Source organism: Squalius cephalus (assembly GCF_949319135.1).
Source record: "Squalius cephalus genome assembly, chromosome: 11".
Classification (NCBI taxonomy): Eukaryota; Metazoa; Chordata; class Actinopteri; order Cypriniformes; family Leuciscidae; genus Squalius; species Squalius cephalus.
In genome coordinates this window covers 20933949-20960338 of record NC_137132.1, presented here as the reverse complement: position 1 = coordinate 20960338, position 26390 = coordinate 20933949, and the positions used below count along the sequence as shown (strand labels likewise).

The 26390-nt window shown below is 36.9% G+C and overlaps 1 protein-coding gene across 6 annotated transcripts in view; it reads left to right on the top strand.

Annotated features, from left to right (window-relative positions):
- The window catches only part of ksr1b (kinase suppressor of ras 1b), a 42941-nt gene that overhangs the window by 12723 nt on the left and 3828 nt on the right, over positions 1 to 26390 (top strand). Inside the window, exons 1-18 of one of the 6 annotated variants that reach the window (XM_079885736.1) lie at positions 1600 to 1654; positions 2264 to 2404; positions 11321 to 11468; positions 12443 to 12896; positions 17367 to 17524; positions 17778 to 17847; positions 17949 to 18032; positions 18110 to 18171; positions 18253 to 18368; positions 18702 to 18870; positions 19167 to 19208; positions 22290 to 22332; positions 23339 to 23399; positions 23616 to 24013; positions 25327 to 25417; positions 25622 to 25755; positions 25862 to 25993; positions 26202 to 26343. In XM_079885736.1, the coding sequence (XP_079741862.1) occupies positions 11360 to 11468; positions 12443 to 12896; positions 17367 to 17524; positions 17778 to 17847; positions 17949 to 18032; positions 18110 to 18171; positions 18253 to 18368; positions 18702 to 18870; positions 19167 to 19208; positions 22290 to 22332; positions 23339 to 23399; positions 23616 to 24013; positions 25327 to 25417; positions 25622 to 25755; positions 25862 to 25993; positions 26202 to 26343 (2265 nt within the window). In that variant the 5' untranslated portion in view covers positions 1600 to 1654; positions 2264 to 2404; positions 11321 to 11359. Of the gene's footprint in view, positions 1 to 1599; positions 1655 to 2263; positions 2405 to 3117; positions 3342 to 6839; positions 6989 to 11320; positions 11469 to 12442; positions 12897 to 17366; positions 17525 to 17777; positions 17848 to 17948; positions 18033 to 18109; positions 18172 to 18252; positions 18369 to 18701; positions 18871 to 19166; positions 19209 to 22289; positions 22333 to 23338; positions 23400 to 23615; positions 24014 to 25326; positions 25418 to 25621; positions 25756 to 25861; positions 25994 to 26201; positions 26344 to 26390 lie in introns of those variants that run through there. The other 5 variants (XM_079885733.1, XM_079885737.1, XM_079885735.1 and 2 more) reach the window with 5 other exon arrangements.

Sequence of the window (26390 nt, the reverse complement as noted above, 5' to 3'; positions counted from 1 at the left end):
TTTTTTGTGCTCCAAAGTCTGTGCTCCAAAGCATTCAATATTTAGGACAGTTTAAGTTGGAAATTTCATTTTCATGCAAACTCAAAAAATGGTTAACAAGTAATAAAGGGATCATAACTATTCCATAAATATAATTTAGTACCATAAAATCCCTTTTTTTAAAAAAAAAATAAAAACATTGTTTTAGTTTGATATTGTACATTTTATTCAATAATTTTTTTTTAAAAGGTAATTTTTGTCCGCTATGCAAGCAGCACTAGAGGGTTAAGTTCATGCAAATAGTTATAAAGAAGTTATAAAGAATAATATATATATAAAATAAAATAAAAACATTTGAAAGAATACCACTTTTTGTAATGTATATACTATATTGTTTTCATTTGCTATAGTGTAATGTCTTACAATTATCTTCATTCTGGGCCTTTCTGAGCAAATATTAATGTGATTAAATTTAATTTGGTTAATCTGCACATTGTGTAATGACATTTTTAACGGTTTATCAGATATTTGTACATACACATACTACCTTCTTTTTTTTTTTTAAGTTTAGTTTTTTGAGTCTCGTGCTCACCAAGTCTCAATTTATTTGATCAGAAATACAGTAAAAAACACTAACTTAAATATTATAGTTTGAAAATATTGGTTTTCAATGTGAATATATTTGAAAATTTAATTTATTCCTGTGATCAAAGCTGTATTTTCAGCATCATTACCTCAGTCTTCAGTGTCACATGATCCTTCAGAAATCATTCTAATATGCTGATTCTCTGCTCAAAAACATTCATAACATTCTTATTAATATCAGTGTTTAAATCTTTTCAGAATTCTTTGATGAATAACGAGTTCAAAGGAACACACATTTGGTCAATATAATGCATCCTTGCTAAATATAAGTATTATTTTATTTCTGAAAAGAAATCTTACTGACTAACTTTCAAAAAGTAGTGTATATATATATTCTACAGCTATATCCATATCTACAGCTGTACCTATAATTATAATTCTATCTATATTTACAGTATCTTTACTGTATCTATATCTAGCTTTCGTTACATCTATATTTACAGCTTTAGCTGTATCTATATCTAGCTTTCGTTATATTTACAACTTTAGCTGTATCTATATCTAGCTTTCGTTATATCTATATTTACAGCTTTAGCTCTACAGCAATGTTTAAATCTCTATCTACAGCTATTTATATATATGTAAACAAGGGGAGTACCAGTATTGTTTCAGTTCATGCAGTTTGTAGTCAATGAAGTGAATTAAAAAAAAAGCACCACCAAACATCCTATGGGACCAATTAACAAATTTTACCCAAAGTAACCTTTTTATTTTCAAGCAATCTTTTTAGTCAGTGAAACGAGCTCTTCTTTATGAGCACAGTTGCAGCTGTGGTTGTCTGCGAGGCAGGTGTGGGGTGGTTTCTGTTAACCTGCGGACCGCAGTGTCTTGCTGCTCCATGATGTCACATGGGACCCAAGTGTGTTCCAGCCAGGGTTGCCATAGTGGCAGAACAGACGCCCCTGTGAGAAAGAGTCCAGACTCCCTTGCCATGATAACCAGTGTCTATTTATAGACAGCTCTGTTTATTGCAGTGGGAGCGTTACGGCAACAAAGGGAGGGCACCGTCTGAAGCGTCTTTCTTTGTCCAGTAAGCCTTGAACATAATTTGCTTGTTGTTCTTAACCCTGTCTAGTGATGATAAGATAATGACCGGAGGAACCACTGGCTGGTATTTGAACTGAACAAGAAAACATGGCGTGCTTGTGTACAGTGTTTGTGTGCACTGTAGTTGGTTGTTTAACTGACACCACGCACACACACAACACTTCCATCGCCCACCCGTTTACAATGAAGTCACACATGGGGATTTCCTTTGCTCTGTTCTCGCTTTGCATTCAGCGTGCAACGCTCGCTTGCGGACACGAAGGTTTAGAGAAAAATGCTTACGCTTAATTATCACATGCTTGTCCCTCATTGACGTACTTATTTCAATCTTCTGTGGCATCTGATTAGTCACTTTGAAACAGCTATTTTTCTTTGAAGTCCTGTGAAACATGATATTTTTTTAATGTCTGATGTCATCCTGTTTTTTCTCCAAGGATTTCAATCCACAGAGCTTCATATGAAGGAAATAAGAAAAGTTCATTTCTTTATGTTTTAAGGAATAAAAACAAATTAGAGGACAGATTGTGTTATTTTAAAAAGCAAGTCTCTAAATCAGTTGTGACAGCAGTCTGTGTGTGATTGCCATCTACAGGTGAAGCTGGTGAAGTACATCAGTAAACAGTTAGAGTGGAAGCAGAGTGTTCCAGAGGGCGAGCGACCGCTGGTGCTGGACTCTTACCCACACCTCACAGACTGGCTCCACACCATCAACCTCCGGACAGAACTCATAGAGGTAGCAATATGTGTGTTTGTACTCAATGCATTTGTTTCTTAGTTCCTTTATTGCCTTGAGGAATTTTAAAGTTGACCATATTTCCCCGCTTCGTGGCCTCTATTCGGCTAATGGACCATCTTTGGGTGTTTTGTTTTATTTATTTTTATTTTAGTTTACATATACAGTATAAGTGACTGTTTTTTCACACTTTAAGAATGTAGAATAAATATAAATAAATACATGCATGCATAAATAAATAAATTGAATAACATTCAGAATAATATTTTAAAGTTTTGCATTATCTACTAACCATTTTATTAAACATCACATAAGGCACTTCTGTAAAGCATGGCCTCTTGTACCTAATTGCTGTTTCTGTTTATTTTATTATACAGCAATATTTAAAACATGAAAGTACAATATAATCTCTTCTCTTTAAAAACTGGCTTGTTAAACTGTATCTTCTTCTTAAAGAATGTCTGTTTACAAAATGTCTGTTATTGGAGGGTTTGGACAGGGGAGGAAAGATGTTTTGCTTGCTCGCTCGCTGTGGTCTCTGTGGCGTTCCAGCCCTCGGTGGATCCACACACCTGATCCCACTCCAAAGCTCAGAATGTGCAGTGTCAGCCACTGTGTTAAACTCTCCCGTCGGTCTGTTTTTAGACTCCAAAAGGGGTCTCTCTCTCTCTGCCAACCAAACCTCCCTCCCCCCCTCGCCCCCATACTGTCATACACAAAGCTGACCAGAACAGCACTGCATTCATGACTGCCTGGCAAATGCGTAGACTTATTTGTCTTCAATAGACAAGGAAACACACAAACAGGGAAATAAAGAGCGTATACAAGACTGAGGAACAAAACTTTAAAAATAAAAACAATTTTTCCTTGTGGGGACGAGAGAGGTCACTTTGCGGCTTGCCTCTGATTAGCTGACAGCTTCACTTCGGTCACTGCGGTAGGACAGCGTGTTTATTTCCTTGTGTTTTTTATTGTCTCTTCCAGTTTTCCTCTCTCTTAGATGTCCCAAAATACTTGCCTTGTCATTGTAAACAGTCCATTTCTGTCTGTCTGCCTGGTTTCACTTTATGGCCCAGATTTTCCAAGTGCTGACCCAATTGTACCAAAATTGTGTATTGTACAAAGGTAAACAAAAATGTCTTTAAATTAAATGAAAATGTATTGATATTAATAATTGTATTATTATATTAATAATTGTAATGATTTAAGAAAAATTGAATTATACTGGCAGTCAGTAATTTACCGCACAAAACATTGTGGTCAGCATAAACTGTTTATTCTTTTTGCAAGAAAATACATTTAATGTCTGGAAAATATTTTTATTTACTTTGAATATAATTACAGTTACATACAGTTATGTTGACTTTTATTTTGTTTTATTATTCTATTTTATTCCTATGGTCTGAGACCCAATTTTGAGTTAAGTTGCCCTAATCACTGCCCTAACTCAATAAGTTTGTTCTTTGCTGTATCACACCAGGCTGCTAGAGAGTGATTCACAGGGCAGGAATGCATGCATGTGGCAGGACACCCATAGGCAGCCTGCCCCTCTCGGAGAGGACAGAATGGGATAGAACTTTCTCAGGAAGAGCAGAGGAATGCTTTTCCTCTTGCACTCTCAGAAAAAAAATGGTATAAAAGCGGTACCCGGGACGGGACCCTTTAAAAAGGTACAGATATGTACCTTTGCGGAACTAATTTGCACTCTTTAGTTACCAAAGGTGTACCTTTTGAAAGGGTACCTCCGCAGTGATAGTGACTCTCAGTGAGAGTGTGTGGCCATCAAGGTGGGACTACGGCCAATTTGGTTGTATTTGCATGATTAGACAGCTTAGGGGTTTCATTGGAGATATTTTGCATATGTGTGGCTTGTGGTTCCTGGTGCGTCTACAGAACTGCTAGGAAACACCCTTGATATTGTTACTGCTTTGTGAGTATTTGTTTACACTGCAGTTACTAGAAATGGAGAACTATCTAGGGTGTCATCATACTGTGACTGATTATAATCATATATGTTGTTAAAACTGTTATCATACTTTATATCTGAGCATGTTTAGTCATACTGACGTCATGATGTCACAACCTGCTTCGTCTGATATCATGCTCTATATGAAATTACAGTTGACCTACAAGTATTAGGCATTAAAGCACACAAGTATGTATAGCATCTGTAAGCTAATGATACTAGCACTTTTTTTTATAACTAATGTCACTCTTCTTTTTTTAACTAATTATTTATACGGTGCTTTTTAGTGTTTCGTATAAAGCTGAAATAGTTTAATTATTAATATAAATATTAGATGCAGCACTAAAATTAACCACTGGAAATAAATGTTAAAAAACTGACATAAAATAAAATTGAATTAGTAATATTTAAAAAAGCACAAAACAAAGTTACTAAAGAATAAAATAAAAAATATACAAATATGCAAATGAAAGCTCATTCAAAATATTAATAAAAAATATAATAGTAATACTAAAATAACACTTAATACGCATCTGTTGTGTGCGAGAGTCAATGAGCAATAACCGAGAGTTGACGTCACTACACTTTATTTTGTATATTGTGACTCATTCCTTGATGTTCCCAGCTGCCACAGTCTGATGGGATTTCCCATTGCTCAATAACAGTGAGTGAGTGGAGCAACAACCATGATGCACCATTCAGTTTTGTGTTTCTCTATTTCTTGTTGCTATATTTTGTAGTGGTGACTGACTGTGAGTTGCTTATGGTATATAATGCTGATATTAAATTAACCAGGGTTTAGAGCGTTTGAATTTAGGCAGTCCAAAACATGCCAACGTGTGTTATGGAGTAAGTCTAAAGGGCACAGGCAGGAGTGGTTGTCTGAGTCATATTTCTTTTTTGTGGGTCACATCCTGTGGATCCACTACAGGCCTTCCTTAAGGCAAAGATAAAGAGAAAGAGATAGAAAGAAAAAAGAGTCTGTGACAAAAGCAATCTCACCCAAACCTCTGTTTCCTCTGCTGTACCCCCTTTCTTGCTCTTCTTTGTTCCTCTAATGTGGCCTCTCTTTTGGCCCAGGATGATCACTCATGCACAAAATGGATGGTGACAGGTCAAAGAACGACTTAGGCCAGCCTAACCCTCATTAATCTTAGTTTCACACAGTCACAAAGACATCCTGCTCAGTTAATAGCATCATAAATGGTTCTTTTTGAAGGACATGTGGAATTTGTGATGTCGGCTCAGTTAGCGGTTGTGGTGATGACAAGGATGTTCAAAACTGCATATTTCTGAAATCAACTATTCAGTGGGTTGCCTGAACAACTAGTCAGATAATCCGTTTTAAGGAAACTTTGTATAATTAGGCTGGTTTCAAGTTCACCTGACCCCAGTCAGAAGCGTTTCTAAGGGGGCCTTTACACAAGAGAAACAGAATGGATCAGAATGCAGAGTCTTGAACATTTGAACTATTATGAACCTGAAGTGGCATTTTAGAAATGCAAAACTATTCAGAGCATGGCATTTTATTTTATTGTATTTATTATTTTATCTTATGTTTTTATAGAGAAATTTGTCTTTTGATAATTAGTTTTCCACTTTTGCCTGTGTCAAAGCTAAAAGTCCATGGTACTCTGGCTATCAAGTTTATTTGCAGTTTATTTTGCAATTTATTTGCTATACTATTGTCATACTAAAGTTGTTAATAAGTGAATTTTTCATGCATGTTCTCTTCAGTACTATTTTATTTTATTTCTGGTAGAAATTGATCTTTTGATAATTAAGTTGTGCCATTGTGGCAGAAATGACCACCTTTCCCTTTGGAAAACTTAATTTCAAAGCTAAAATTGCATGGTTGATTGCGTGGCTATCAAGTTTAGTTGAAATTTTATTTAGTCCTATTTAAATTAGAACTTTTGATTGATCGATTGATTGACAGATTAAAAAATATACTCATTTGTCATACACACAAGTTGTTAAAAATCGTCTTTCATATCTTTGGTCGGAGGTTTTCTTCAGGACTATTTTATTTCTGGGAGAAATTGGTCTTTTGATTATTAAATTATGGCACTGTGGCTCAATTGACCACTTTAACTGCATGGAAAACGATACGTCAAACCTGTCAAATTTAGTTGCATTTATTTATTTATACTACATGGGAAAGAAAATTATACAAATTTGTCATACACAAAAGTTGTCATAAAGTGTTTTTGGTTGTATTTCTTCTGGACTACCACTATACCCCTTCCAAATAAATAAATAATGCAGTTAGTTAGCTGCATAGTGCCCCTGAGCCGACTAGTTGACCACTGCAACCCATACTTAGTTGAGATAAGGGATGTTAATCTGCACACAGGAAACTGAACGGCTCAGTTGGTGAACGTGTTTTTAGGAGGAGTGTCCAGAGCTGTGGAGAAACTTCCCAGGCATGTTCACAGGAAGGATAGAGGGGAGGGACGTTGGGGAAAGGGAGGAGGGACTGGGCGAGTAGGAGGGGAAGTTTGGGTTGGAAGGGAGCAGCTCTCACAGCGTGACTGACTTCTGAGGAGACACTTTGATTTGGTGTTTCTGGGATATGAGATTTAGGAAAGGACATCTTCAGTGGAGAATATCTCGTGGTATAGTATTCTTGACTGCTTCATGTTTTGGAGTCTCATTTTAAGACTGTTTTGTTTTTGATGTTTGTCGGTTTCCTGCCTGCATGCAAGTGGAGTATCAAGAGCCTCTGTGGTCATAGAAAGTCTGCAAACGAAATTAGCAACGGCAGATATCTACTAACGCTATGTTTGAACACATCAGGCTTATGTCAAGAGGCTTGCAAACTCACAAGCTTGTGAGGAAGTTCCTCATTTGCTATTTGTTTGAGATACTTATCAAGTTGAAATTCCACTGAAGGGCTTTTTGAGGGAGGCTTTGGGATTTTGATCTATTTATTTTGTTTGTGAGGACACATTTTGCCACTTTTTCTGATTGATTGTAGTCTCACTCTACTAACAGACCAGCAGTAACCATCACTGTCAACGACTTATTCGTAATAATTATTTGTTGGGGGAGTTTACCTGGATGATTTGAATTGTGGTGGGTGGGAGTTTGTGTGTGTTTGTTTGGACGGAAACTAGCATAAAATGCTGTGTATGTTCAAGCATCACTCCCTGTGTTACGTCAGCTCATAAACTCAGGTAAAAGGCATGTTCAGACATCACCTCGGTATCGGTATGTGTCATTTCACCTGCTCTCTGCCCCGGCTTGTCTGTTTTTAACACAGCAATTCACGTACTTATTAACTCGGATGTATACAAGCCGTATAGATCAACCAAGATGTGTATTTTACACTCTCATTATGTACATGTCCCTGTTGTGAGAATAGAGAAATAAACAATAATCTGTCCATTAGATTCATTTTTATTTATGTTTATGGAAAGATTGCACTTGAGTTTGATTTAGGCTCCGCTTAAGTTAATATTGGTCTCTTGTTCTTCCAGCTGTAAGGAAAATGTGTGGATAGTATTTTTTGAGAAGAGATCTCTGGCTGTTGTTCAAAAAGGAAGTCTCCATAAGGATGCTGGAAGATTCCCATTCCCCTGAGTGCCCTGCGTGCCATTTAGAAGGCAGTTTCACTTGTTGATGTTGTGATGTAATACAAACACAATTACATGTGTAAAGAAGGAAATGCCACTTTTATTTTACATTTAATTGTTATTATTTTTAACTCTACATATTTAGAAAATGTTTGTATTTTAATAACAATGTATATTTAGCAATATATAATTGATGTATTTGTGTATTTATTTTTAGTATAGTTTATGAAAGGGATAATCCACGGCTAGCTGTGCATTAATCGATTTTAATGCACGACATGGAGGCAAAGAACCACCCGACTCGTTTTAATGCACAGCTAGCTGTTGATTATCCTGGTTATACCATGGCATTGACAACTTGAAGTTGTTACTGATGTTTGCAGCGCAATATTTGACTGAAAGAGATTTTTGTCAGTTACAGCTCGTTAGATCTACCATTCTGCCAGCTTTGAATCAGACGCAGAGATAAAGTACTGCATAATATTACATTTATTTGAATTAATAAACTATAGCATTTATTTGAATGAATTATCGCGAGAGAGATGAGAGATGCATGTGTGAATTACCTGTCTCTTCAGGATCTCTCTCAATGCAAACTTTGCTGTGAGTTTAATTACTTAAAAACCAGTGATGTTACCACCTTGTCGCTTAGAAATATAATGTAGCAATTCAGTAGCGAAGCTACTTCGAAGTCGCTGTGCGGCATTAAGTTTCTGTGCGCAGTGCGATCTCTGAGGCTACATTCACGCTGCAAGCCTTACTGTGCTCAATTCCGATTTACTGCTCAGACCCACAAAAAAAATGTATAGCTGTTGTATGAAAAAAATCTGAGGACGTTAAAGATTTCAATGAAGAAGTTTATTGCAGCATAGCAGTAACAAAGTGCACAAAGCATTTTGGAATCCAAAAATGAATCACAAATAATCTCTGCTCTAACATTTTATACTGTATTACATTCGTCTTCCAGCTCAACATATAAATTAAGCTTTGTCTTAAATGTAAATTGAGGATAACAATGAAAGTGATAGCCTTCCGTTCCCACATCTTTGACATTCTTTCAGATGGGAACACCCAAATGTTAAGGTGATAAGATTGTTTGAAATCCCTGATAGTCATATTCATGCATCCTTTTTTAACACAGGATGGTTCTTGATGGCCACTCCCACGCTATAAGTGATATAGTATCACTCCAGTGGTACTATTTACATATTACTGAGATTAGGATGAATTGTCTCTCTGATAATTAAGCTCTTTTTAGGGAAGGAGCATATTCTAATACATATCTTGGAGTGAAAGCTGGGTCTTCAGACTATAATTTCTTACAGTAATGTAGGAAAAATTGTGAGGACTTTAAAGATCTTGATGAAGTTTATCACAGCATAGCAGTGACAAAGTACATGAAGCACATTGGGTTCATCTGTGCCAGAATGAACCCAGACTAATCCCTGCTCAAACATTTTATACTGGATGAGCAGTGCTTGGTTTCCTCCATACATGATGCTTGGACCTGAGGTTCATCAGACCAGAGAATCTTGTTTCTTTCAGTCTGAGAGAGTCCTTTTAGGTGCTTTTTTGCTATTTCCAAATGGGTTTTCATGTGTCTTCACTGAGGTGAGGCTTGAGTCTGGCTACTCTGCCATAAAGCCCAGATCGGTTGAGTGTTGCAGTGATGTTCGTCCTTCTGTAAGTTTCTCCCATCTCCATATGGAGCATAATCAAAGTGACCATCAGCTTCTTGGTTATCACTCTAACCAAGGACCTTCTTTATCGATTGCTCAGTTTGGCTAGAAGGCCTGCTCTAGGAAGAGTCCTGGTTGTTCCAAACATCTTCCATTAAGGATTATGGAGGCTGCATGCTTATGTGAAGCTTCAACATGTCTTGGTTTTTGCTCTGATATGCATTTTCAGCTGTCAGAACTTTCATCGAGAGGTGTGTGCCTTTCCAAATCATACCCATTCAATTGAATTTGCCCCAGGTTAACTCAACTCAAAGTGTAGTAACATCCACAAGTGAAATTGGAATGCTCCTGAGCTACATTTCAAGTGTCCCAGACCCAGAAAAGGGTATGAATACTTATGCAATGTTTTTATTTCTGTTTTTTTGTTTTTTTTTTTTATAAATTTGCAAAGTTATCACAAAACTGTTTTTGCTTTGTCATATGATGTATGGTGTGTAGATTAATGTGGGAAAAAACTAATTTAAAGTAGTTGAACAAGGCAGCAACATAAAATGGGAAAAATTAAGGCATTTGAATACTTTCTCAAGGCACTGTATTTTTAAGCTACTTGCATTTAAATTGCAAAAAAAAAAAAATGAAATATTTATGTTTCTACTCAATTCTACTTTTTTAAAATATAAACATTTAAATGGTGGCTGTCATGAAAAACTTGACTGATTTATTCAAAAATATATTCAATATTGAAGAACAGGTTAAGTGAAAATACAATGAATTTGCAATATAATGCATACATTTAGCAAAATGCTCCTCTATAGGGCTCATTTTTCTAGCTGACTAACAAGTTTTGAATGGCTTTTCTGAGGTAAATGTAATATTACGTGACATTGTTTACGAGCTGTTTTATTAACGTCTTTCAGGGGATGAGCGGTTACATGAGACATGATGTGGATTTCTGTATCTTTATTTATTGTTTGAATTTCGTCAAATAAAATTGACAAATTGAAAGCTGAGATTTGGTTTCATATCAGAGATAACAAAATTTATTGGATGGGAGGTACGCTACAAAGCTTCTTTCATTCATCAACTGAAATTAAGAATCGATTTCAGCTCTTTAAAATGAGTATCAATTAAATTTGAGAAATCTATATTTTGAACCTAGCCCTATCTCATGCGTCCTGTTATCTGTTAATTTACCATGGAGACCACACTGACCACAGCGACAACTGTTGCTGGGCAGCTTCTCAGTCATGCGTTTGAGTAAGCGTGTGTGTGTTGGGTGAGAATTGAAATACGGCAGGGAGACGCCAAAGAGCTCAGGAATGTTGTAGGGTGGAGGAATGTAACAGAGATGGTGGACAGTGAAAGAAAACTGGACTGTGCTGGGTATCTGGACATTGGCTCAATGTGGTGCCATGCGATGCCAGCAGTCTTAGTGGCAGCGAGGGGATTGTAGGGGGCTTTATCACCTAATCTTTCTCTATTACTATATAGAGTGCATTCTGTCTGTTTACTAGAGCCACAACAGTTTGCACAGAAATACCAAAGACTGGTCAAATAAGACAATATTGAGTCAAGAAGTAATATCTGGTGCTGTTTACTGAATAAATATCAGTTTACAAGAATAATGTACAGTTAATTATCTGTGTCCATTTCTGACTATATGCAATGATCATCGTTTTATTCTGTCTTCCAGGCAGTCCCTGCGAAGCTGTCCCTGGATGCTCTGCTGCAAATGTCCAGTGCCCAGGTGGAAGACACCATGAAAAGACTGGGCTCTAGCAGTGAGGAGTGTTCCCGCATCACCGCTGCCCTCTCCTGTCTCAAGAGCGCTACTGACACAGGTCACTGCTGACTCCTTCCTCTTTTAAATTATACTTTTAAAAATTATACTTTTAAATTATAAGGGTGCATTAAATTGATTAAAAGTGACAGTAAAGACATTAATAATGTTACAAATGATCTCTATTTCAAATAAATGCTGTTATTTAAAACTTTCTATTCATCAAAGAATCCTGACAAAAATCATCACTGCTTTAAAAAAAAAAAATGAAGCAGCATTACAACTGTTTTTAACATTGACAATAATAAGAAATGTTTCTTGAGCAGCAAATCAGTATAATAGAATGATTTGCAAAGGATCATGTGACACTGAAGACTGGAGTAATGATGCTGAAAATTCAGCTTTGCCATCACATAAATAAATTACATTTAATAACATATTCAGATAGATGTTGATGAGATGCGCATGAGATGCGCATGTTGAGATGATATTTGACAAAATCTCATATGGAAGCACACAAAAATTTTCGGACTATCGCCAATGTTAGCAAGATTGAAAGCAAAACTTTTAATTTATGACCCAGTGTTATTAATAACTATAACCCATTGTTATTATTATGACCCAGTGCTATTATTATTAAATAAATAAATATTTTTTATTATTAACTAAAAATCTATAAAATAATTATTTATTTCTTTGTCAATTGAAATAAAGATGAAATAAATTATAAATATTACATGGAAAAGTTGAAGTACTAAAATAACTAAAAACGTAAATAAAAATGTATTAAATTTAAATTAAAGCTAAATATGTAATAATAATAATGACAAAAGCACATAACACAATTACTAACATTTTAACAAAAATGGAATCTCAAAATATAAAAATAAAAGATAATTCAAATTATTAATAAATGCCATAATTGTTATAAATAATACTAAAATACCACTTTTAGTCAAGGTCTGCTGCCCTGTATTGATCATCCACCTGTTCCTGAATTTGTCCTAAAGTCTCTCGCTTTTTGCGTTTTAACAGGAGGACTTCTCAGGAAAGAGGGCATCCCGTGGATTGCAGAACCCACTAAACGTGACAGTACATCTGCTGACCCGCTGTCTTGTTCTATGCGTGCACCTCAGTCTTACAGTCCCAACCCAATCATCTGGCCCCCTTCTTCTGCTTTGCCTGCCCCTCGTTCCTGCGTCTCCGTGTCTGCCCTACCCTCAACGGACTTCCCTACAATTGTCCACACTCGCTGTGATGTGCTGACGGACCCCTTCTCGTCCTCCCCGCAGCTGAACCACTGCACCTCCCGGCTGCTGTCCACCCCTCCAGCCACCCCACCACCCAAAAAGTCCGGCAAGCTGAAGCCCCCACGAACTCCACCACCCCCCTCCCGCAAGCTTCTAAACCTCTTTCCCAGCATCACCCTCACACGCAGCAAGAGCCAGAGCCAACTGGCCAACCGGATAGATGACCCTACACCCAACAAGTAAGTTCAGCACTCATTAATATTTCATTTATCAATGTATTGCTCCATGGCATGATGATCTCTTCTCAAAGTTTGCTTTGAGAGGGTTTATTTTGATGAATAAGTGGTAAAGTATTGTTAAGTATGACAGGATTTGTGTGAGTGTGCTTCTGGACTTTAAGGTGTCTTTAAAAGTGATTGTCTAGATTAGAGCAACATTTGCTATTTGACACCTGCATATTATTTGAATGCAAACTAGATTTGCATTTCTGAAATTGCAGAAGGAAGTCCAAGTGCTGGCACTGGTTCTGTGTAAATGAAATGCCCTGAAATGTCCAGGCCTATCAGTTGTCAGTCAGCTACACACAGAAATCAGAAATCACACAGTCACTGTGTGTGTGGCTATAAATGATTATAAAACATGGGAAAAAAATAAATAAATTGACCAATCACAATGCAGTTTTCAAATACACCACTATTCAAAGGTTTGGGGTCTGTAAACGTTTTTGAAAGAAGTCTCTTACCATACCCTACAGTACATTTTCTCAGGATTATTTGATTAATTTAAAGTTAGAAATAGAAATAGAAATCTTTTTAAACCTTATCAAATATCTCTACTGTCACTTTTGATCAATTTAATGCATCCTTGCTGAATAAAAGCAATTAATTTAAGAAAAATCTTACTGACCGCAAACTTTTGAATGGTAGTGTAGATCCATTTACATCCATTTGATGGCACTTTCACTGCTGTCTGTAACAAAAATGCATCCATTTGGACTTTAGCCTGCATCATCTATTGATTTTTTTCCCCATTTCTGATACAGCCTAATTCTATAATGTGGTTCTATAATGATGTCAGAAACACTTTACCTCATTGTACATTCATGAAGTAATGCACTGAGGAGGTGATGGGAGTGGAATATATTCATCTGAAGGGTGTGACTATTTAAAGATAAAGTCTAAAGCATTAGTCACAGGGCTAACAGTAACATGAAACTACACAGAAATATATGCTGACATGTGTTAACTTTTAATCTTGATGTAACTGTGAATTTCCAGACTCCATTCCACACATAATGAATATTCTGTCATTGTTTAGTCACCCTCATGTTGCTCCAAACCTGTCTGACTTTGTTTCCTCAAAACCTGTCTGACTTTGTTTCCTCAGTGCTGGTTGCCCTTTTCCGTGCACTTACAACGAATGGGCACTGGAGCTTTCGAGCTTAGAAAATTATGCAAAAGCACCATCAAATGTCAGATACAGATGATTTGTGTACATTATTCCTGTCTTCTAAAGCCATATGATAAAGCCATAAAGGAACAGAATGAGATTTATAATTTACATTCAGTGGGCTGTGACTTATTCATTGAATCGGTGAGATCTGTCCAAATTGCCAGTGAATAACAACTTAAAGGATGGTTTGCATAAAGCTATCTTATGGAGTTTAGAAAGCTTGGAACATAGCTTAAAATAACGTCATATGGACCACTTTTATGATACTTTTATGGTTCTTTATTGGACAACCCCGTTCTTCATTACACTGACATGAGTGGCCTGGATAAATTCTAAAAAATTGACCATTTGTGTTCCACAAAAGCACAGAAATCTTTGTTACATTGCATCTATGTCTCTTTAAAAAATCCAGAGGATTTTCAGTTATATGTTGCACAACATTCGCTTCACATAACATGTTGCCTCAACTCCAAAAATTTGGAATGATATTTTGCCCTGCAGCATAAATGTAGAAATCCTTCTTAGACAAAATGTCCTTCATTATATTTTAGTTCATGCTTCATAGTTCATATGTGTACCATGCAATGTCGCCCTGCCCCGTGTGTGTTGGGTCTGTGGGAGCGGACTGCTGTGTCATCTGAGATCACTGATGGCCAAGGTCCAAGCAGGTTTTGGACGGGGGTGGAATAGTTCAACACTCCCCCTCCTTCCGCCCCTTCACGTAGCACCAGTGTTTCCCGTTAGCACAAGGCCGAGGTCAGACCCCTTCTCAGACTCGCTGGCGTCCTGCGCTTGATCATTCCCGCTCTTCTCCTCTCTCTCTGAGCCAGTAAATGTCTTCTTTTGGAGCTCCTCCTCAGAATCTGTGTGTGAACTGAAGTCCACCGCAACTCCCTGCATGTGAAGCTGCATGCCTGCATTTGTACAACATTCTTTTAATATTTGTGCTGGCCAAGTTGCAGATGTGTTTTTATTTAAAGTTATATAGAAAGATTTCTAGCTGGGAGGAGGTACAGAGTGAGTCATTATGTAAGCTTTCTGGGAATTCTATTTGGTTGCATTGTAATAATTCCAGTGAAACAGGTTAGGGTAAATAACAGTCTTAAATTGGACCTATTACGCCTCTTTTCACAGATGTAAAATAATGTCCCCAGAGTGTGTATGTGAAGTTTTAGCTCAAATATTTTTTACAGCATGTTTAAATGGTCATTTTTTTGGGGCTGAGAAAAATGTACCATTTTAGTGTGTATCCCTTTAAATGCAAATGAGCTGCTGCTGCCGACACAGGGGACAGAACCTCACCAGCTCACGCTGGCAGGACAATCTCATCTCAAAACAGGAACTCTCAGTAGCAGTGTTCATTTCGACCCGGAGTCGGACAATGATGCCCACAGAGCCAGATAATATATGCTGTATGGAGATAGAACAAGTATAGTTTAGTTTAATTACTGTTATAACTTATTTGTCATCTGCTTTTATCCACTATTAATACAAGCCTGCTGTAGCGGACCACACCTGAATGATGGCCAAAAATATACTGATGAGTTTAATGAAGTTTATTGTACATCACACAAAAGATGAAGTGTCAGTTTTACTCCTGAAAATCACCATAAGAGCTGAATAAACACAGTATAAGAAGTGCACATTAAAGTCTATCCATACACTCTCTCTATCCCTTTCATTATCATCAACATACACAGTGAATTACACAAAACACTTGTTACAACTAATAGTAAACAAATATATACTCACCTTTTCAGGGGTGCTTAATAAACTGGTAGACTTTATATCCGTAAAACAACTCCGATGAACTGTAATAAAGTGTGCGCTCTCCCTTTCATTACTGTCGTGACAAGTAACGCACCGGAGACTATAAGCTGGATCACGAAAAGTTGGTACAGACCCATCCACGAGTAACAACAAGAGTAAATGATGACTGCTATGTTCATTCTTACATCTTATAACAAAACACCTCAATCGCTTAGGAGACATTCTTGTCTACAGCTGCTCCGACGTCAAAACAATAGCAGACTGTGTTTAGCTCACTCAGGGCGGGTCTATGCTAAAACTGCAGTGTCCATCAACAGTCGTGGGCGGGGCTTGTGCAAAAGTACGTCACATTGCATAGAAACTGCAAACGGCTTCTTCTGAGACACTGCTTATGATTTTTGGGGATTTAAAAAAAAGCACTGGGTGGATTTTTATCATTATAGGATGGTTGTGTACACACACTGCCAACAAACACGTTTATGTTCAAACACCATGTAAAAGTGAATTTTGCATAATAGGTGCCCTTTAATGATTTCAGGTTAAATTGTAAATTGTCACAATAGTTCATTTTAAATGTTTCTGCAGTGTAACAAATTATTTTTTTATGTTAAAATTTTTGTTCAAAATGCAAAATATTTTATTTTATTATTAATTTTTAGCAATTTTATTATTTTTTATTAATGAAACTAAAGTCACATATATAATTATTCAAGTTATTTATTATTTTAATTATTAATTGTTTAATGATTACGTTTAAAAAAGATCTGCAAAAATCAAAGTGCACAACAAATGGAATTATTGTCTCTCAATAGAAAGAATCGATTCTGAACTGCATGAAACGAGTCGTCTGTAATTCCAGCCTTACTTCCTGCACTAACCTACATAGGTTTGTAACAAATTTGCATAATGCCAGCCTATGGTCTTCATTGGCTGCTGGTGAACAAAGTTTAATTTTACCCGCCATCAAACACTGTAGTTGTAGCTGAGGCCTGGAAGAGTTTGGGTCGTGTTGTCGACATGTCGAGAAGATGCAAAGTGAACTGGCTTTGGCAGCACAGAAAACAGCATGTATTTCAAAAGGATGAAGATTTAAAGAGTCAGTAAAACCGGCACCATCGTTATTGTTCGTATCACTGTGTATCAAGTGCTGAGGAAGCCTCCGGAGCTGAAATACAGATATGGTAATGGGCGTTTTGTTTCCAACACGCGCTGTAAGCAGTAGGCCAATCACAACAAACTGGACTATCTGACCAATCAGAGCAGAGTACGCTCTCGGAAAGGAGGGGTTTAGAGACCGAATCCTTGATTGAACCATTTCAGACACTGTGAAAAAAAGAGGTGATGCTCCAGTGTATATTATGAGAAAATTAAAGGGTTTTTTGACCTTGGATGCATGATGTAGGAGGAACCTTTAAAATAGCATAATAGTTACTTTTGATGTCAACTACCCATATATTAAATGTAGTTTTGTGTCCCTCAACCTGCAGGAGCGGGAAGAAGAATAAGCCGCTTCTGAACGTGCAGGTAAACGGTGGAGGAAATGGCTGGGAAGACTCACCCTCACGGTCACCACTGCTGTCTGCCCGCTCCCCCTGCATCCTACCAAATACACCCAGTCACCTGGGAGATCCTGCGGGTATAAGAAGTACGTTTTCTTATTTGGCCCTAGTAAAAGACTAGCTGTGTTAGCTGTGTACCTAGACAGCATTTTAAGGAATCACAAATGTGTTTCCATCATGAAGGCTGATCCAAAGACAGCAATGCTATGCTTCCTTTTGAGATTTGTAGTGTATGTATGCTTATTTGAGTATCACAACATTAGCTTAGCAGCGTGCTAACACTAAACTTAAACTTTAATTCATTTTGAGTCCAATCCGTGTTTCTTTAACATCATCTAGATAACGTTGCAACCCACGGAAGCTCTCCGTTAATCATGAGGAAGGATATCGGTCTGGATGTCACACACAGGTAATGACCACTGAACCTTTTCCTGTTTTCATTATTATGTACTAATTTGTCTTTCAACTTCCAGCACAACTGAAATTGGCTTTCTTATTGTGCCTCCTCAGGTTTTCCACCAAGTCCTGGTTGTCTCAGACGTGCCAGGTGTGCAAGAAGAACATGATGTTCGGTGTTAAATGCAAACATTGCAAGTAAGTGAAGGCAAGAAACATTTCAGAAAACCACATCTGACTTTCTCCCTGCTAATGTTTGCTTCCATCTCTTTTAGGGTGAAGTGCCACAACAAATGTACTAAAGAGGCCCCTAAGTGCAGGATTTCATTTGCACAACGTAAGATTTTGTAAAAGTTGTAATATATATTCAGACAGATTTGTGCTGCAGATGATCTAAAGTTCTGTCCTGTTCTTTCAGTTCCAAACAACAGAATCAGAAGAACAGAATCAGTACCATCAGGTATCAACAACCAGGTGGAGCGACCGGCAGAGTCGCAGCAGTACGGAACATTGCCGAAGGCAATAAACAAAAAGGCATGTAGCAAACCACACAAACCAGGAAGTTGATATTCTCATTATGCTAACTCCTTCTATGTGCTGACTCAGTGGTGCTGTAAGTCTCTTAAAGTTGAAGTGTCATTTTTTTAAATACTTCAATAAGAATTAATAAGAAGTATATAAATGTAATGATCATTTAAAATCATTTAAGATAATTTTTATTTATTTATTAAAAATTGTCAATTCAGATTGGTCATGCTAGTGACTTAGCATGCGACTTCTATTTCATAATATGCCATAACTGTTTCAAACATCCATTTTTACACCTTGTTTCTGGAGAATGTTTTCTAAGATTGGTTTTCCCTTCAGGACCACCCTCCATCCCTGAGTCACCTGGACTCCAGTAGTAACCCCTCCTCCACCACCTCCTCCACCCCCTCCTCACCTGCCCCGTCCAGTCAGAGCAACCCCCCGAGCGCCACCCCGCCACCCAACCCCTCCCCTAAGGGTCACGTTGACAGTCGCTTTCACTTCCCAGGTCAGTCTCGTTTACACAGATATCACGGAATCTCATTTACCCTCCGCGTCTAAAACCTTTTCAAATTCGACACGACAAGAAGGACTTTCTTTTTGAAGCACAGCAGGCACTTCTTCGTTGTCTGTCTGTCCTCCAGTGCTCAGAATTAACCTCTTGGATGAATGTATACTAACCTACTAATATCTGCCCTTAATGTTCATTACTAAGGAATTCTTGCTGATGCATAACACGCTAGTTGTTTAACTGGGTCTTTCTCTTTTCCTTGCGGACATCTGTCTGTTTGTCCCATTCATTAGCTGCCTGCTACTTTCAGCATAGACCGCAGTTTGTCTTCCCTGGTGAGTTCATCCACACCATAAAACTCTTGTTATTTACCCTTCAGGTGTGATGTCTGAGTTCCTTGTTGAGTTTTCACTGACTTTTTGAGACATGAGCACCCTTCTGAAACCTAATATGACAAATGGGACACCCTACGGTCTTGTGTCCTTTGTAAGTCCACAAGATCGCAAGTGCACATGAAGTGTGCCATTTGGGACAGGGCCAGTGTTGCTATCAGTGTTTAGACTGTGATGTGCTGCCTCCTAGGGGTTATCTGTAGGAATTGCTTTATTTTTTGGTAGTATTTTGCATTTTCAGCTCTCTGTGTACATGCGTTGAGAATCTGAAACGCATATTATTCTAGTGTATAGTTTATATTTATATTAAAGTTGTTAACACGCTAAATGTTAAAAACTATTGCTATTGCTCAAATCCCTAACCTTAATCCCTATGACACATTAATATGAAGGTAAAACAGTAGCAAAACTCGAGAGCATGTAAATGTGAATTTGAGAACTTGTACAATAAATATTCGTACTTGTACATGAACATTTACACTCACAGCTCCAATGTGAAAACCTGTAAAATAAAAATCTGAAGTTGAATGTTGAAATTTGCACTCGCAAACAATAGTCACAAACCTGTATTCTGAATCTGAAGCTGCAGACAAGTAGACACAAATGTGTAAAATGCCATTCACAGAACTACAACGACAGACACAAACTTGTAATATATATTTTGCGTTTAATCTTACATTCACATTCGCGGTACTTCCTCAATTAGGCACTTGCAGCTTCTCAAATCTGTCACTGCAATTTCAAATTTCGCGCCTTGACTTTTGCTACTCTTTTCGCGATATATCAGGTGCAAAACTAACTTGTGCACTTGAAACTCAGAGGCGGTGAGAGAGAAAGGGGGGCGGGAGGAGGGGGGTCAAAGGAGCCGTTTTATTGGTTGGCACCTAGCCAATGAAATGGGAGTTCGATGATGTCACGAAACCCGCGTGCACTGAAACACTAACATGGCTTAATGCATTAGACTGATATTAAAATAAATAAACGAAATTATCAAACTCAGTAGACACAATGCTAATGCATACTACAGAAAAGCAGATGAGCACAGAATATGACGTAAAACATATGACGTATGCCATATATATATATGCCCTATATATATATGGTATATATACCATAGACTGTAAAAGACACACACACACACACACACACGTACGTATATATATATATATATAATTTATTTATGTTTTGTTTGTTTTTGTGTGTCCAACAGTTAGGCTAGGGTGAATATTTAAAACATTTACATTTTTCCAAAGCGACTTACATTGCATATTAAGGTATACATTTTACATTCTTATCAGATAATTTAGGTGCATTTTCATATTGCAATGGAATTGGCACATATATATATATATATATATATATATATATATATATATATATATATATATATATATATATATATATAGGCTATATATATATATATATATATATATATATATATATATATATATATATATATATATATATATAGCCTATATATATATATATATATATATATATATATATAGGCTATATATATATATATATATATATATATATATATATATATATATATATATATATAGCCTATATATATATATATATATATATATATATATATATATATAGCCTATATATATATATATATATATATATATATATATATATATATATATATATATATGAAGAGTTCAGATGCAAAAGCCTCTAAATGCCATTTGAAATTTTCGTATAGAATGATCATTTTTATCAAGCTTGTTTATTTAAGTTCAGTAATTTCACTTAAATGATAATTAATAGGTAATCTTCACTGCCATTTAAGTGAAATTATTGAATTTAAATATACGAGCATCTGAACTCTTCATATATATATATATATATATATATATATATAAGCAAATGTGTGTTCAGTGCAAATAAACTTGCTGCCTATGTTTTATTAATAAAGTAACAAATTATGTGTTTTTTTTATTGTTTTTAATTTTTATTTTATAACTGTTGGTCCATTAAGCCTCATTAAGCGTTTTCTTGGGTTTCGAGGAAAACGTACAATTAAACGCGTTGCGTTCATATTCTGTGCTCAATTTTTTTCTGTATAGGCTATGCTTTATGGTGTTTCCTGTTTGGTCTTTTAATACCACTGTCTCAATTAAACGTGTTGCGTTCATATTCTGTAAAACTATTCCAGTAAAACTAATGATATTTCATAAAAAATATTTTCCAAGCGTTTTAAAAAATAGCTGATACATATGCATACAAATGTTTGCATTGTGGCTGGCGTTGTTCATTGGTGAGGCATCGACCAATAAAATGACTTCATTCCGACCCCAGCCCCGCCCCCGACTCTGCTCTCTCAAGTCTGCATTTACAAGTGCACGAGTGAGTTTTGCTACAGGCATATCGCAAAAAGAGTAGCTAAAGTCAAAGCGCTAGGATTTGAAGTTGTACTGCCAGATATGAGAGGTTGTGAGTGCCGACTTGTGGTTGTACAACGAAACTGAACTAAAGCACAAAGATAAATGTGTAGTACACAATTGTGCCTGTCATTTTGTTTATGTAAATGACACTTTACACATTTGTAACTATTAATCTGCAACTTCGAATTCAAAACACAGGTGTTCTGAGTATTGTCTGTGTGTGCAAATCGATAGATGCAGCTTTTCACATCAGAGCTGCAAGTATAAATTTCAACTTACAAATACAAATATTAATTTTACAAGTTCTCACATTCAAATTAGCAAGCTCTCGAGTTTTGCTACTGTTTTACCTTCATACATTAAATGTATCAAAAGTGACTGCAAAGACATTTATAAAATTACAAAAGAATTCTATTTCAATCAAATGTTGTTCTTTTGAAAAAATAAATGTCAGTTTCCACAAAGAATATCAAGCAGCACAACTGTTACAAAATTACTTGGGGAAGTGGAATCTGAACGTTTAATAGCAACATTGGTGTATAATGTTGAAGGTGAACTTCTGCTTTCTGACGTACACTTACACTGCTCATGTAATCACACACTCAGAATCCCTTTTTTCCCCTCACAGACGTATCCAGTTCCACGCATCCAGATGGCAGTTGCAACACTGGGTAAGGCAAGACTTCTCAATTTCTGTTTTTTCAGTATTTCTAAAAGTGTTTTGATCCCAGACCAGTTAAATGTAAGTGTCATTGGTTTTGGTTCCTCATTTTAATTTCTGTCCGTATTCCTGAACTATAGCAGTGACTGCACACATTTTTGGTTATTGCTTCATCACAAATTAATCATTAAGTTCACTAAGTTCACACGGAACCAGTGTAGCAGCACTGAACTTCCCCTGCAAGTTGAAACTTATTATGCATGCTTCATTGAAGTTCATTCAGAAGCTACATGTTGATCCCAATCTGTAAGATTGGCTTTCTTCCGTGGAACACAAAATTAGATGCCAAGCACCAAAAAAGCACCATAAAAGATGTAACATGTCATAACATAACATGTCTTCTGAAGTCATTTGATACCTTTGAATGAGAAAAAGCTAAAAGTTTAGTAATTATATGCTGAAACACTGTTTTTAAACAAGTTTTTAAACGGAAACTTAAACTACTAAAAATGTTTGTTTGTTTTCGCTATAATTGAAATTAAGCTGAAATAACACAAAATATGAAATATGAAAATTATAAATGTTGCCTTGGCAACTAACTGAAATAAAAGAAGTTGAAGTACTAAAATTAATAAAACTGAAATAAAAGACATTAAAGTTACATACACATATAAAATGACTAATAAAAATGACAAAAGCACATAAAATTACTAATAATTCAAACTGAAAATAATAATAGTATATAATACTACTAAAATATTGCTGTCTCAAATATCATTTAATTCAAATGTTTCACATGAGGTTTTGACGTCAGAGACAAAACAGTTGACATCAATGTTTCCTTTATTTGTGACCCACATTAGAAAGTCACATGGGTTCAGAAAAACGTGAGTAAATAACAGAATTTATATTTTCAGGTGAACTATCCCTTGTAAATGATCGAGATCATGCATAGTATTTATATACTGCAAAATGTTTAAATGTGTTGAGTCTAGCGTGTCTTCTCTCCCATGCAGAGAAACAGACCAGTTGGAGGGCAATGTTAAGCAGACATCAACAGGCCAGAGGGAAACTGTGGTGAGTTTGCAAGAAACACCTTCCCCCCATAGAGCTATCAGGAACTGAAAGTGTTTGTGGGCATAGTTTCCAGTTTATAGTGGTGGTCACATGCTTTTTTTGCGGTCAATGGTTTACGTGTAGTGACCCTGGACACTAAAGAGACAGTACTTAAACTTTTTAGCTTACATCTGCATTTTCAATTGTGTAAACTCAAAACCTATTCTTCTTATTCAGGATGAGGAACAGCAAGGGGATGACGGTCAGGATCAGGAGGGATCGGACGATGAAAGTGAAGGTGATGAAGTGGATGACCTGCCCAACTGCAGGGGCTACTGGAAGGACCACATAAGCCGCAAGGCCAGCCAGACTAGCGTTGACCTGCGGGAGTGGGATGTGCCGTTTGAGCAGCTGGAGCTGGGAGAGCTGATCGGTAAAGGCCGCTGGGGGAAGGTGTGCAGGGGCCGCTGGCACGGAGAGGTGGCCGTTCGACTGTTGGAGATTGACGGTAACAATCAGGAGCACCTGAAGCTGTTCAAGAAGGAGGTGATGAACTACCGGCAAACGCGACACGAGAATGTCGTGCTGTTCATGGGGGCCTGCATGAACCCGCCCCATCTGGCCATTATCACCAGGTTCATCTCTTTCTGCTCTCTCTTAATGTTGTGTCGTTCATGTACACTGACATTCAAAAGTGTTGTTTTTTTCTGAAGAAGAAATTAAAGCAAAGGTGCATTAAAGATGGGGTAAGTTGTTTTTGAAATATGCTGTTGGCCAATGTTGATATTTGAAATCAACCCAAACAAACACACCCCGTCTTCATTGCTCCGCCTCCAAAACATACAATCCAATCCTAACAGCCCTGCTCCGAGTCGGTCTCGAACCCCGATCCCCCTGCAAGCGAGTCGAGTGAACTAACAATGACTCTAAACACCGCATTCACTAGCAGTCGTCAGCGAGACTCACGCTAGCTGTCCTCCGTTACGCACAGAATCCAAGAGAGGATGTTTGTTTATCATAGCAGAAGGGCAACAAAATAGTGCTTCATGAAAAATAAAGCGTAGATGATGAACGAATGACAAGGAGCCACAAAAAATAAATGTACAGTACACAATAATAATTAGAGTTGGTTGTTTGTTGCCAACAGCAGCTCCAAACACACAATGACACTCAAACCCAGTGTTACTCACGTGTGGACCCGAATCAAAGCAACCTCCGCGTCTGTTTTCGGGCCTTCCCACTTTGCTCTCTCCAGCGCTGGACAGCGTTTCTAATATTAACACGGGTCCTAAAGCTCTTGTCCAGACATAACCCTTTATTTTCCAGTGATTTCTTCTGAGCTTTTCTCTTTTGTAATGTCTCATCTTTTTTTCTGCAGTCTTTCTTCAAATCTCCCTCTTGCTCGTTCTCTCTCATCCACCGTCATACGCCCCCTAATGCTGATTGGCTACACGTTTGTTGTTGTGTCGCCGGACTAACTTCCAAACAGCATATTTCAAAAACTACTGACTCCACCTTTAAATCGACCAAAAGTTACTGTAAAGACATATAATGTTACAAAAGATTTCTGTCTCAAATAATGCTGTTTCGAACTTTATATTCGAACACAAAGCACAAAAATATTGTGGGAAAAATTATGTTTTCAACATGTTTCTTTGAGCACCAAATCAGCATATATTTAGAATGATTTCTGAAGGATCATGTGAAACAAAAGACTGGAGAAGCTTTGCCAGCACAGGAATTAATTTGACATTTTTTTAAACAGTTATTTAAAATTGTTATAATATTATCACAATATTACTGTTTCTACTGTATTGTTGCAATGCATCATGGTGAGCATAAGATACTTCAAAAATGAACTTTTGAATGCTAGTGTATATGTTTTGAATGTTTAATATGGGAGCATATGTGTGTTTGGATTTTGATTGATCTATTTATCTATCCTTAGCTTTTGTAAAGGACGGACGCTGTACTCTGTTGTCAGGGACTCTAAACTTGACATCAACAAAATAAGACAAATCGCTCAGGAAATTGTAAAGGTATGAAGCATAACATCTAATACATGTTCTTGGTTTTATTTTAAATGATTCATCAATGCATGTTATTATCCAAAGAAAATGAAAGAAGGGACTTCAATTTCTATTGCCGCCATATTGAGTGCAATGGTTATAAACTTATACTGTCTTTGCTGTAACGTTGTTTTTTTTGTTTTTGTTTTTTTTCTTGTTTTTTACATTCTACAGGGAATGGGTTACCTTCATGCAAAGGGAATTGTGCACAAAGATTTAAAGTCCAAGAATGTGTTTTACGATTCCAACAAAGTAGTAATCACAGATTTTGGCCTGTTTGGGATGTCTGGAGTGGTCCAAGAGGGCAGGTAAGGGTTCATGTCATGACTGCAGTATTATAACAAATTAATAATCTTATCTTACAGTATGATTTTGTTGAGAGCTTCATTAACGCATGTGTGTGTCTGTGTGTAGGCGGGAAAATGAACTGAAGCTGCCACGGGGGTGGATCTATTACCTAGCTCCAGAGATCGTGCAAAAGATGGGACCAGGAAACCAAGAAGACTGTTTGCCCTTTTCAAAAGCTGCTGATGTTTATGCCTTTGGGTAAAAACCACATCTTTGTTATCACCTAATGTGCCTATAATGCAAACACTTGGTTTGGGTGTAAATGTTTCATTTCTGCTTACTTTTTTCTCACAAGACAATACTATACTTTTTCTGATTGATCAATCACTTTAAATGCATTTTAAAAACAATATATTGCAGGCCAACAATGGAGTTGATCAGTTGACTGTGAATGTGTCTTTTTTAGCACTATCTGGTTTGAACTTCAGGCCAAAGACTGGCCCATCATCAACCAACCAACTGAAGTTTTGATCTATCAGCTGGGAAGTGGAGAAGGCCTCAGAACGTTACTGGCCCAGAAGGGTACAAGCCTGGGCAAGGAGGTTACGGTGAGTCCAGCCTCAGTACATTTAAAATGATATAATATTATATCAGT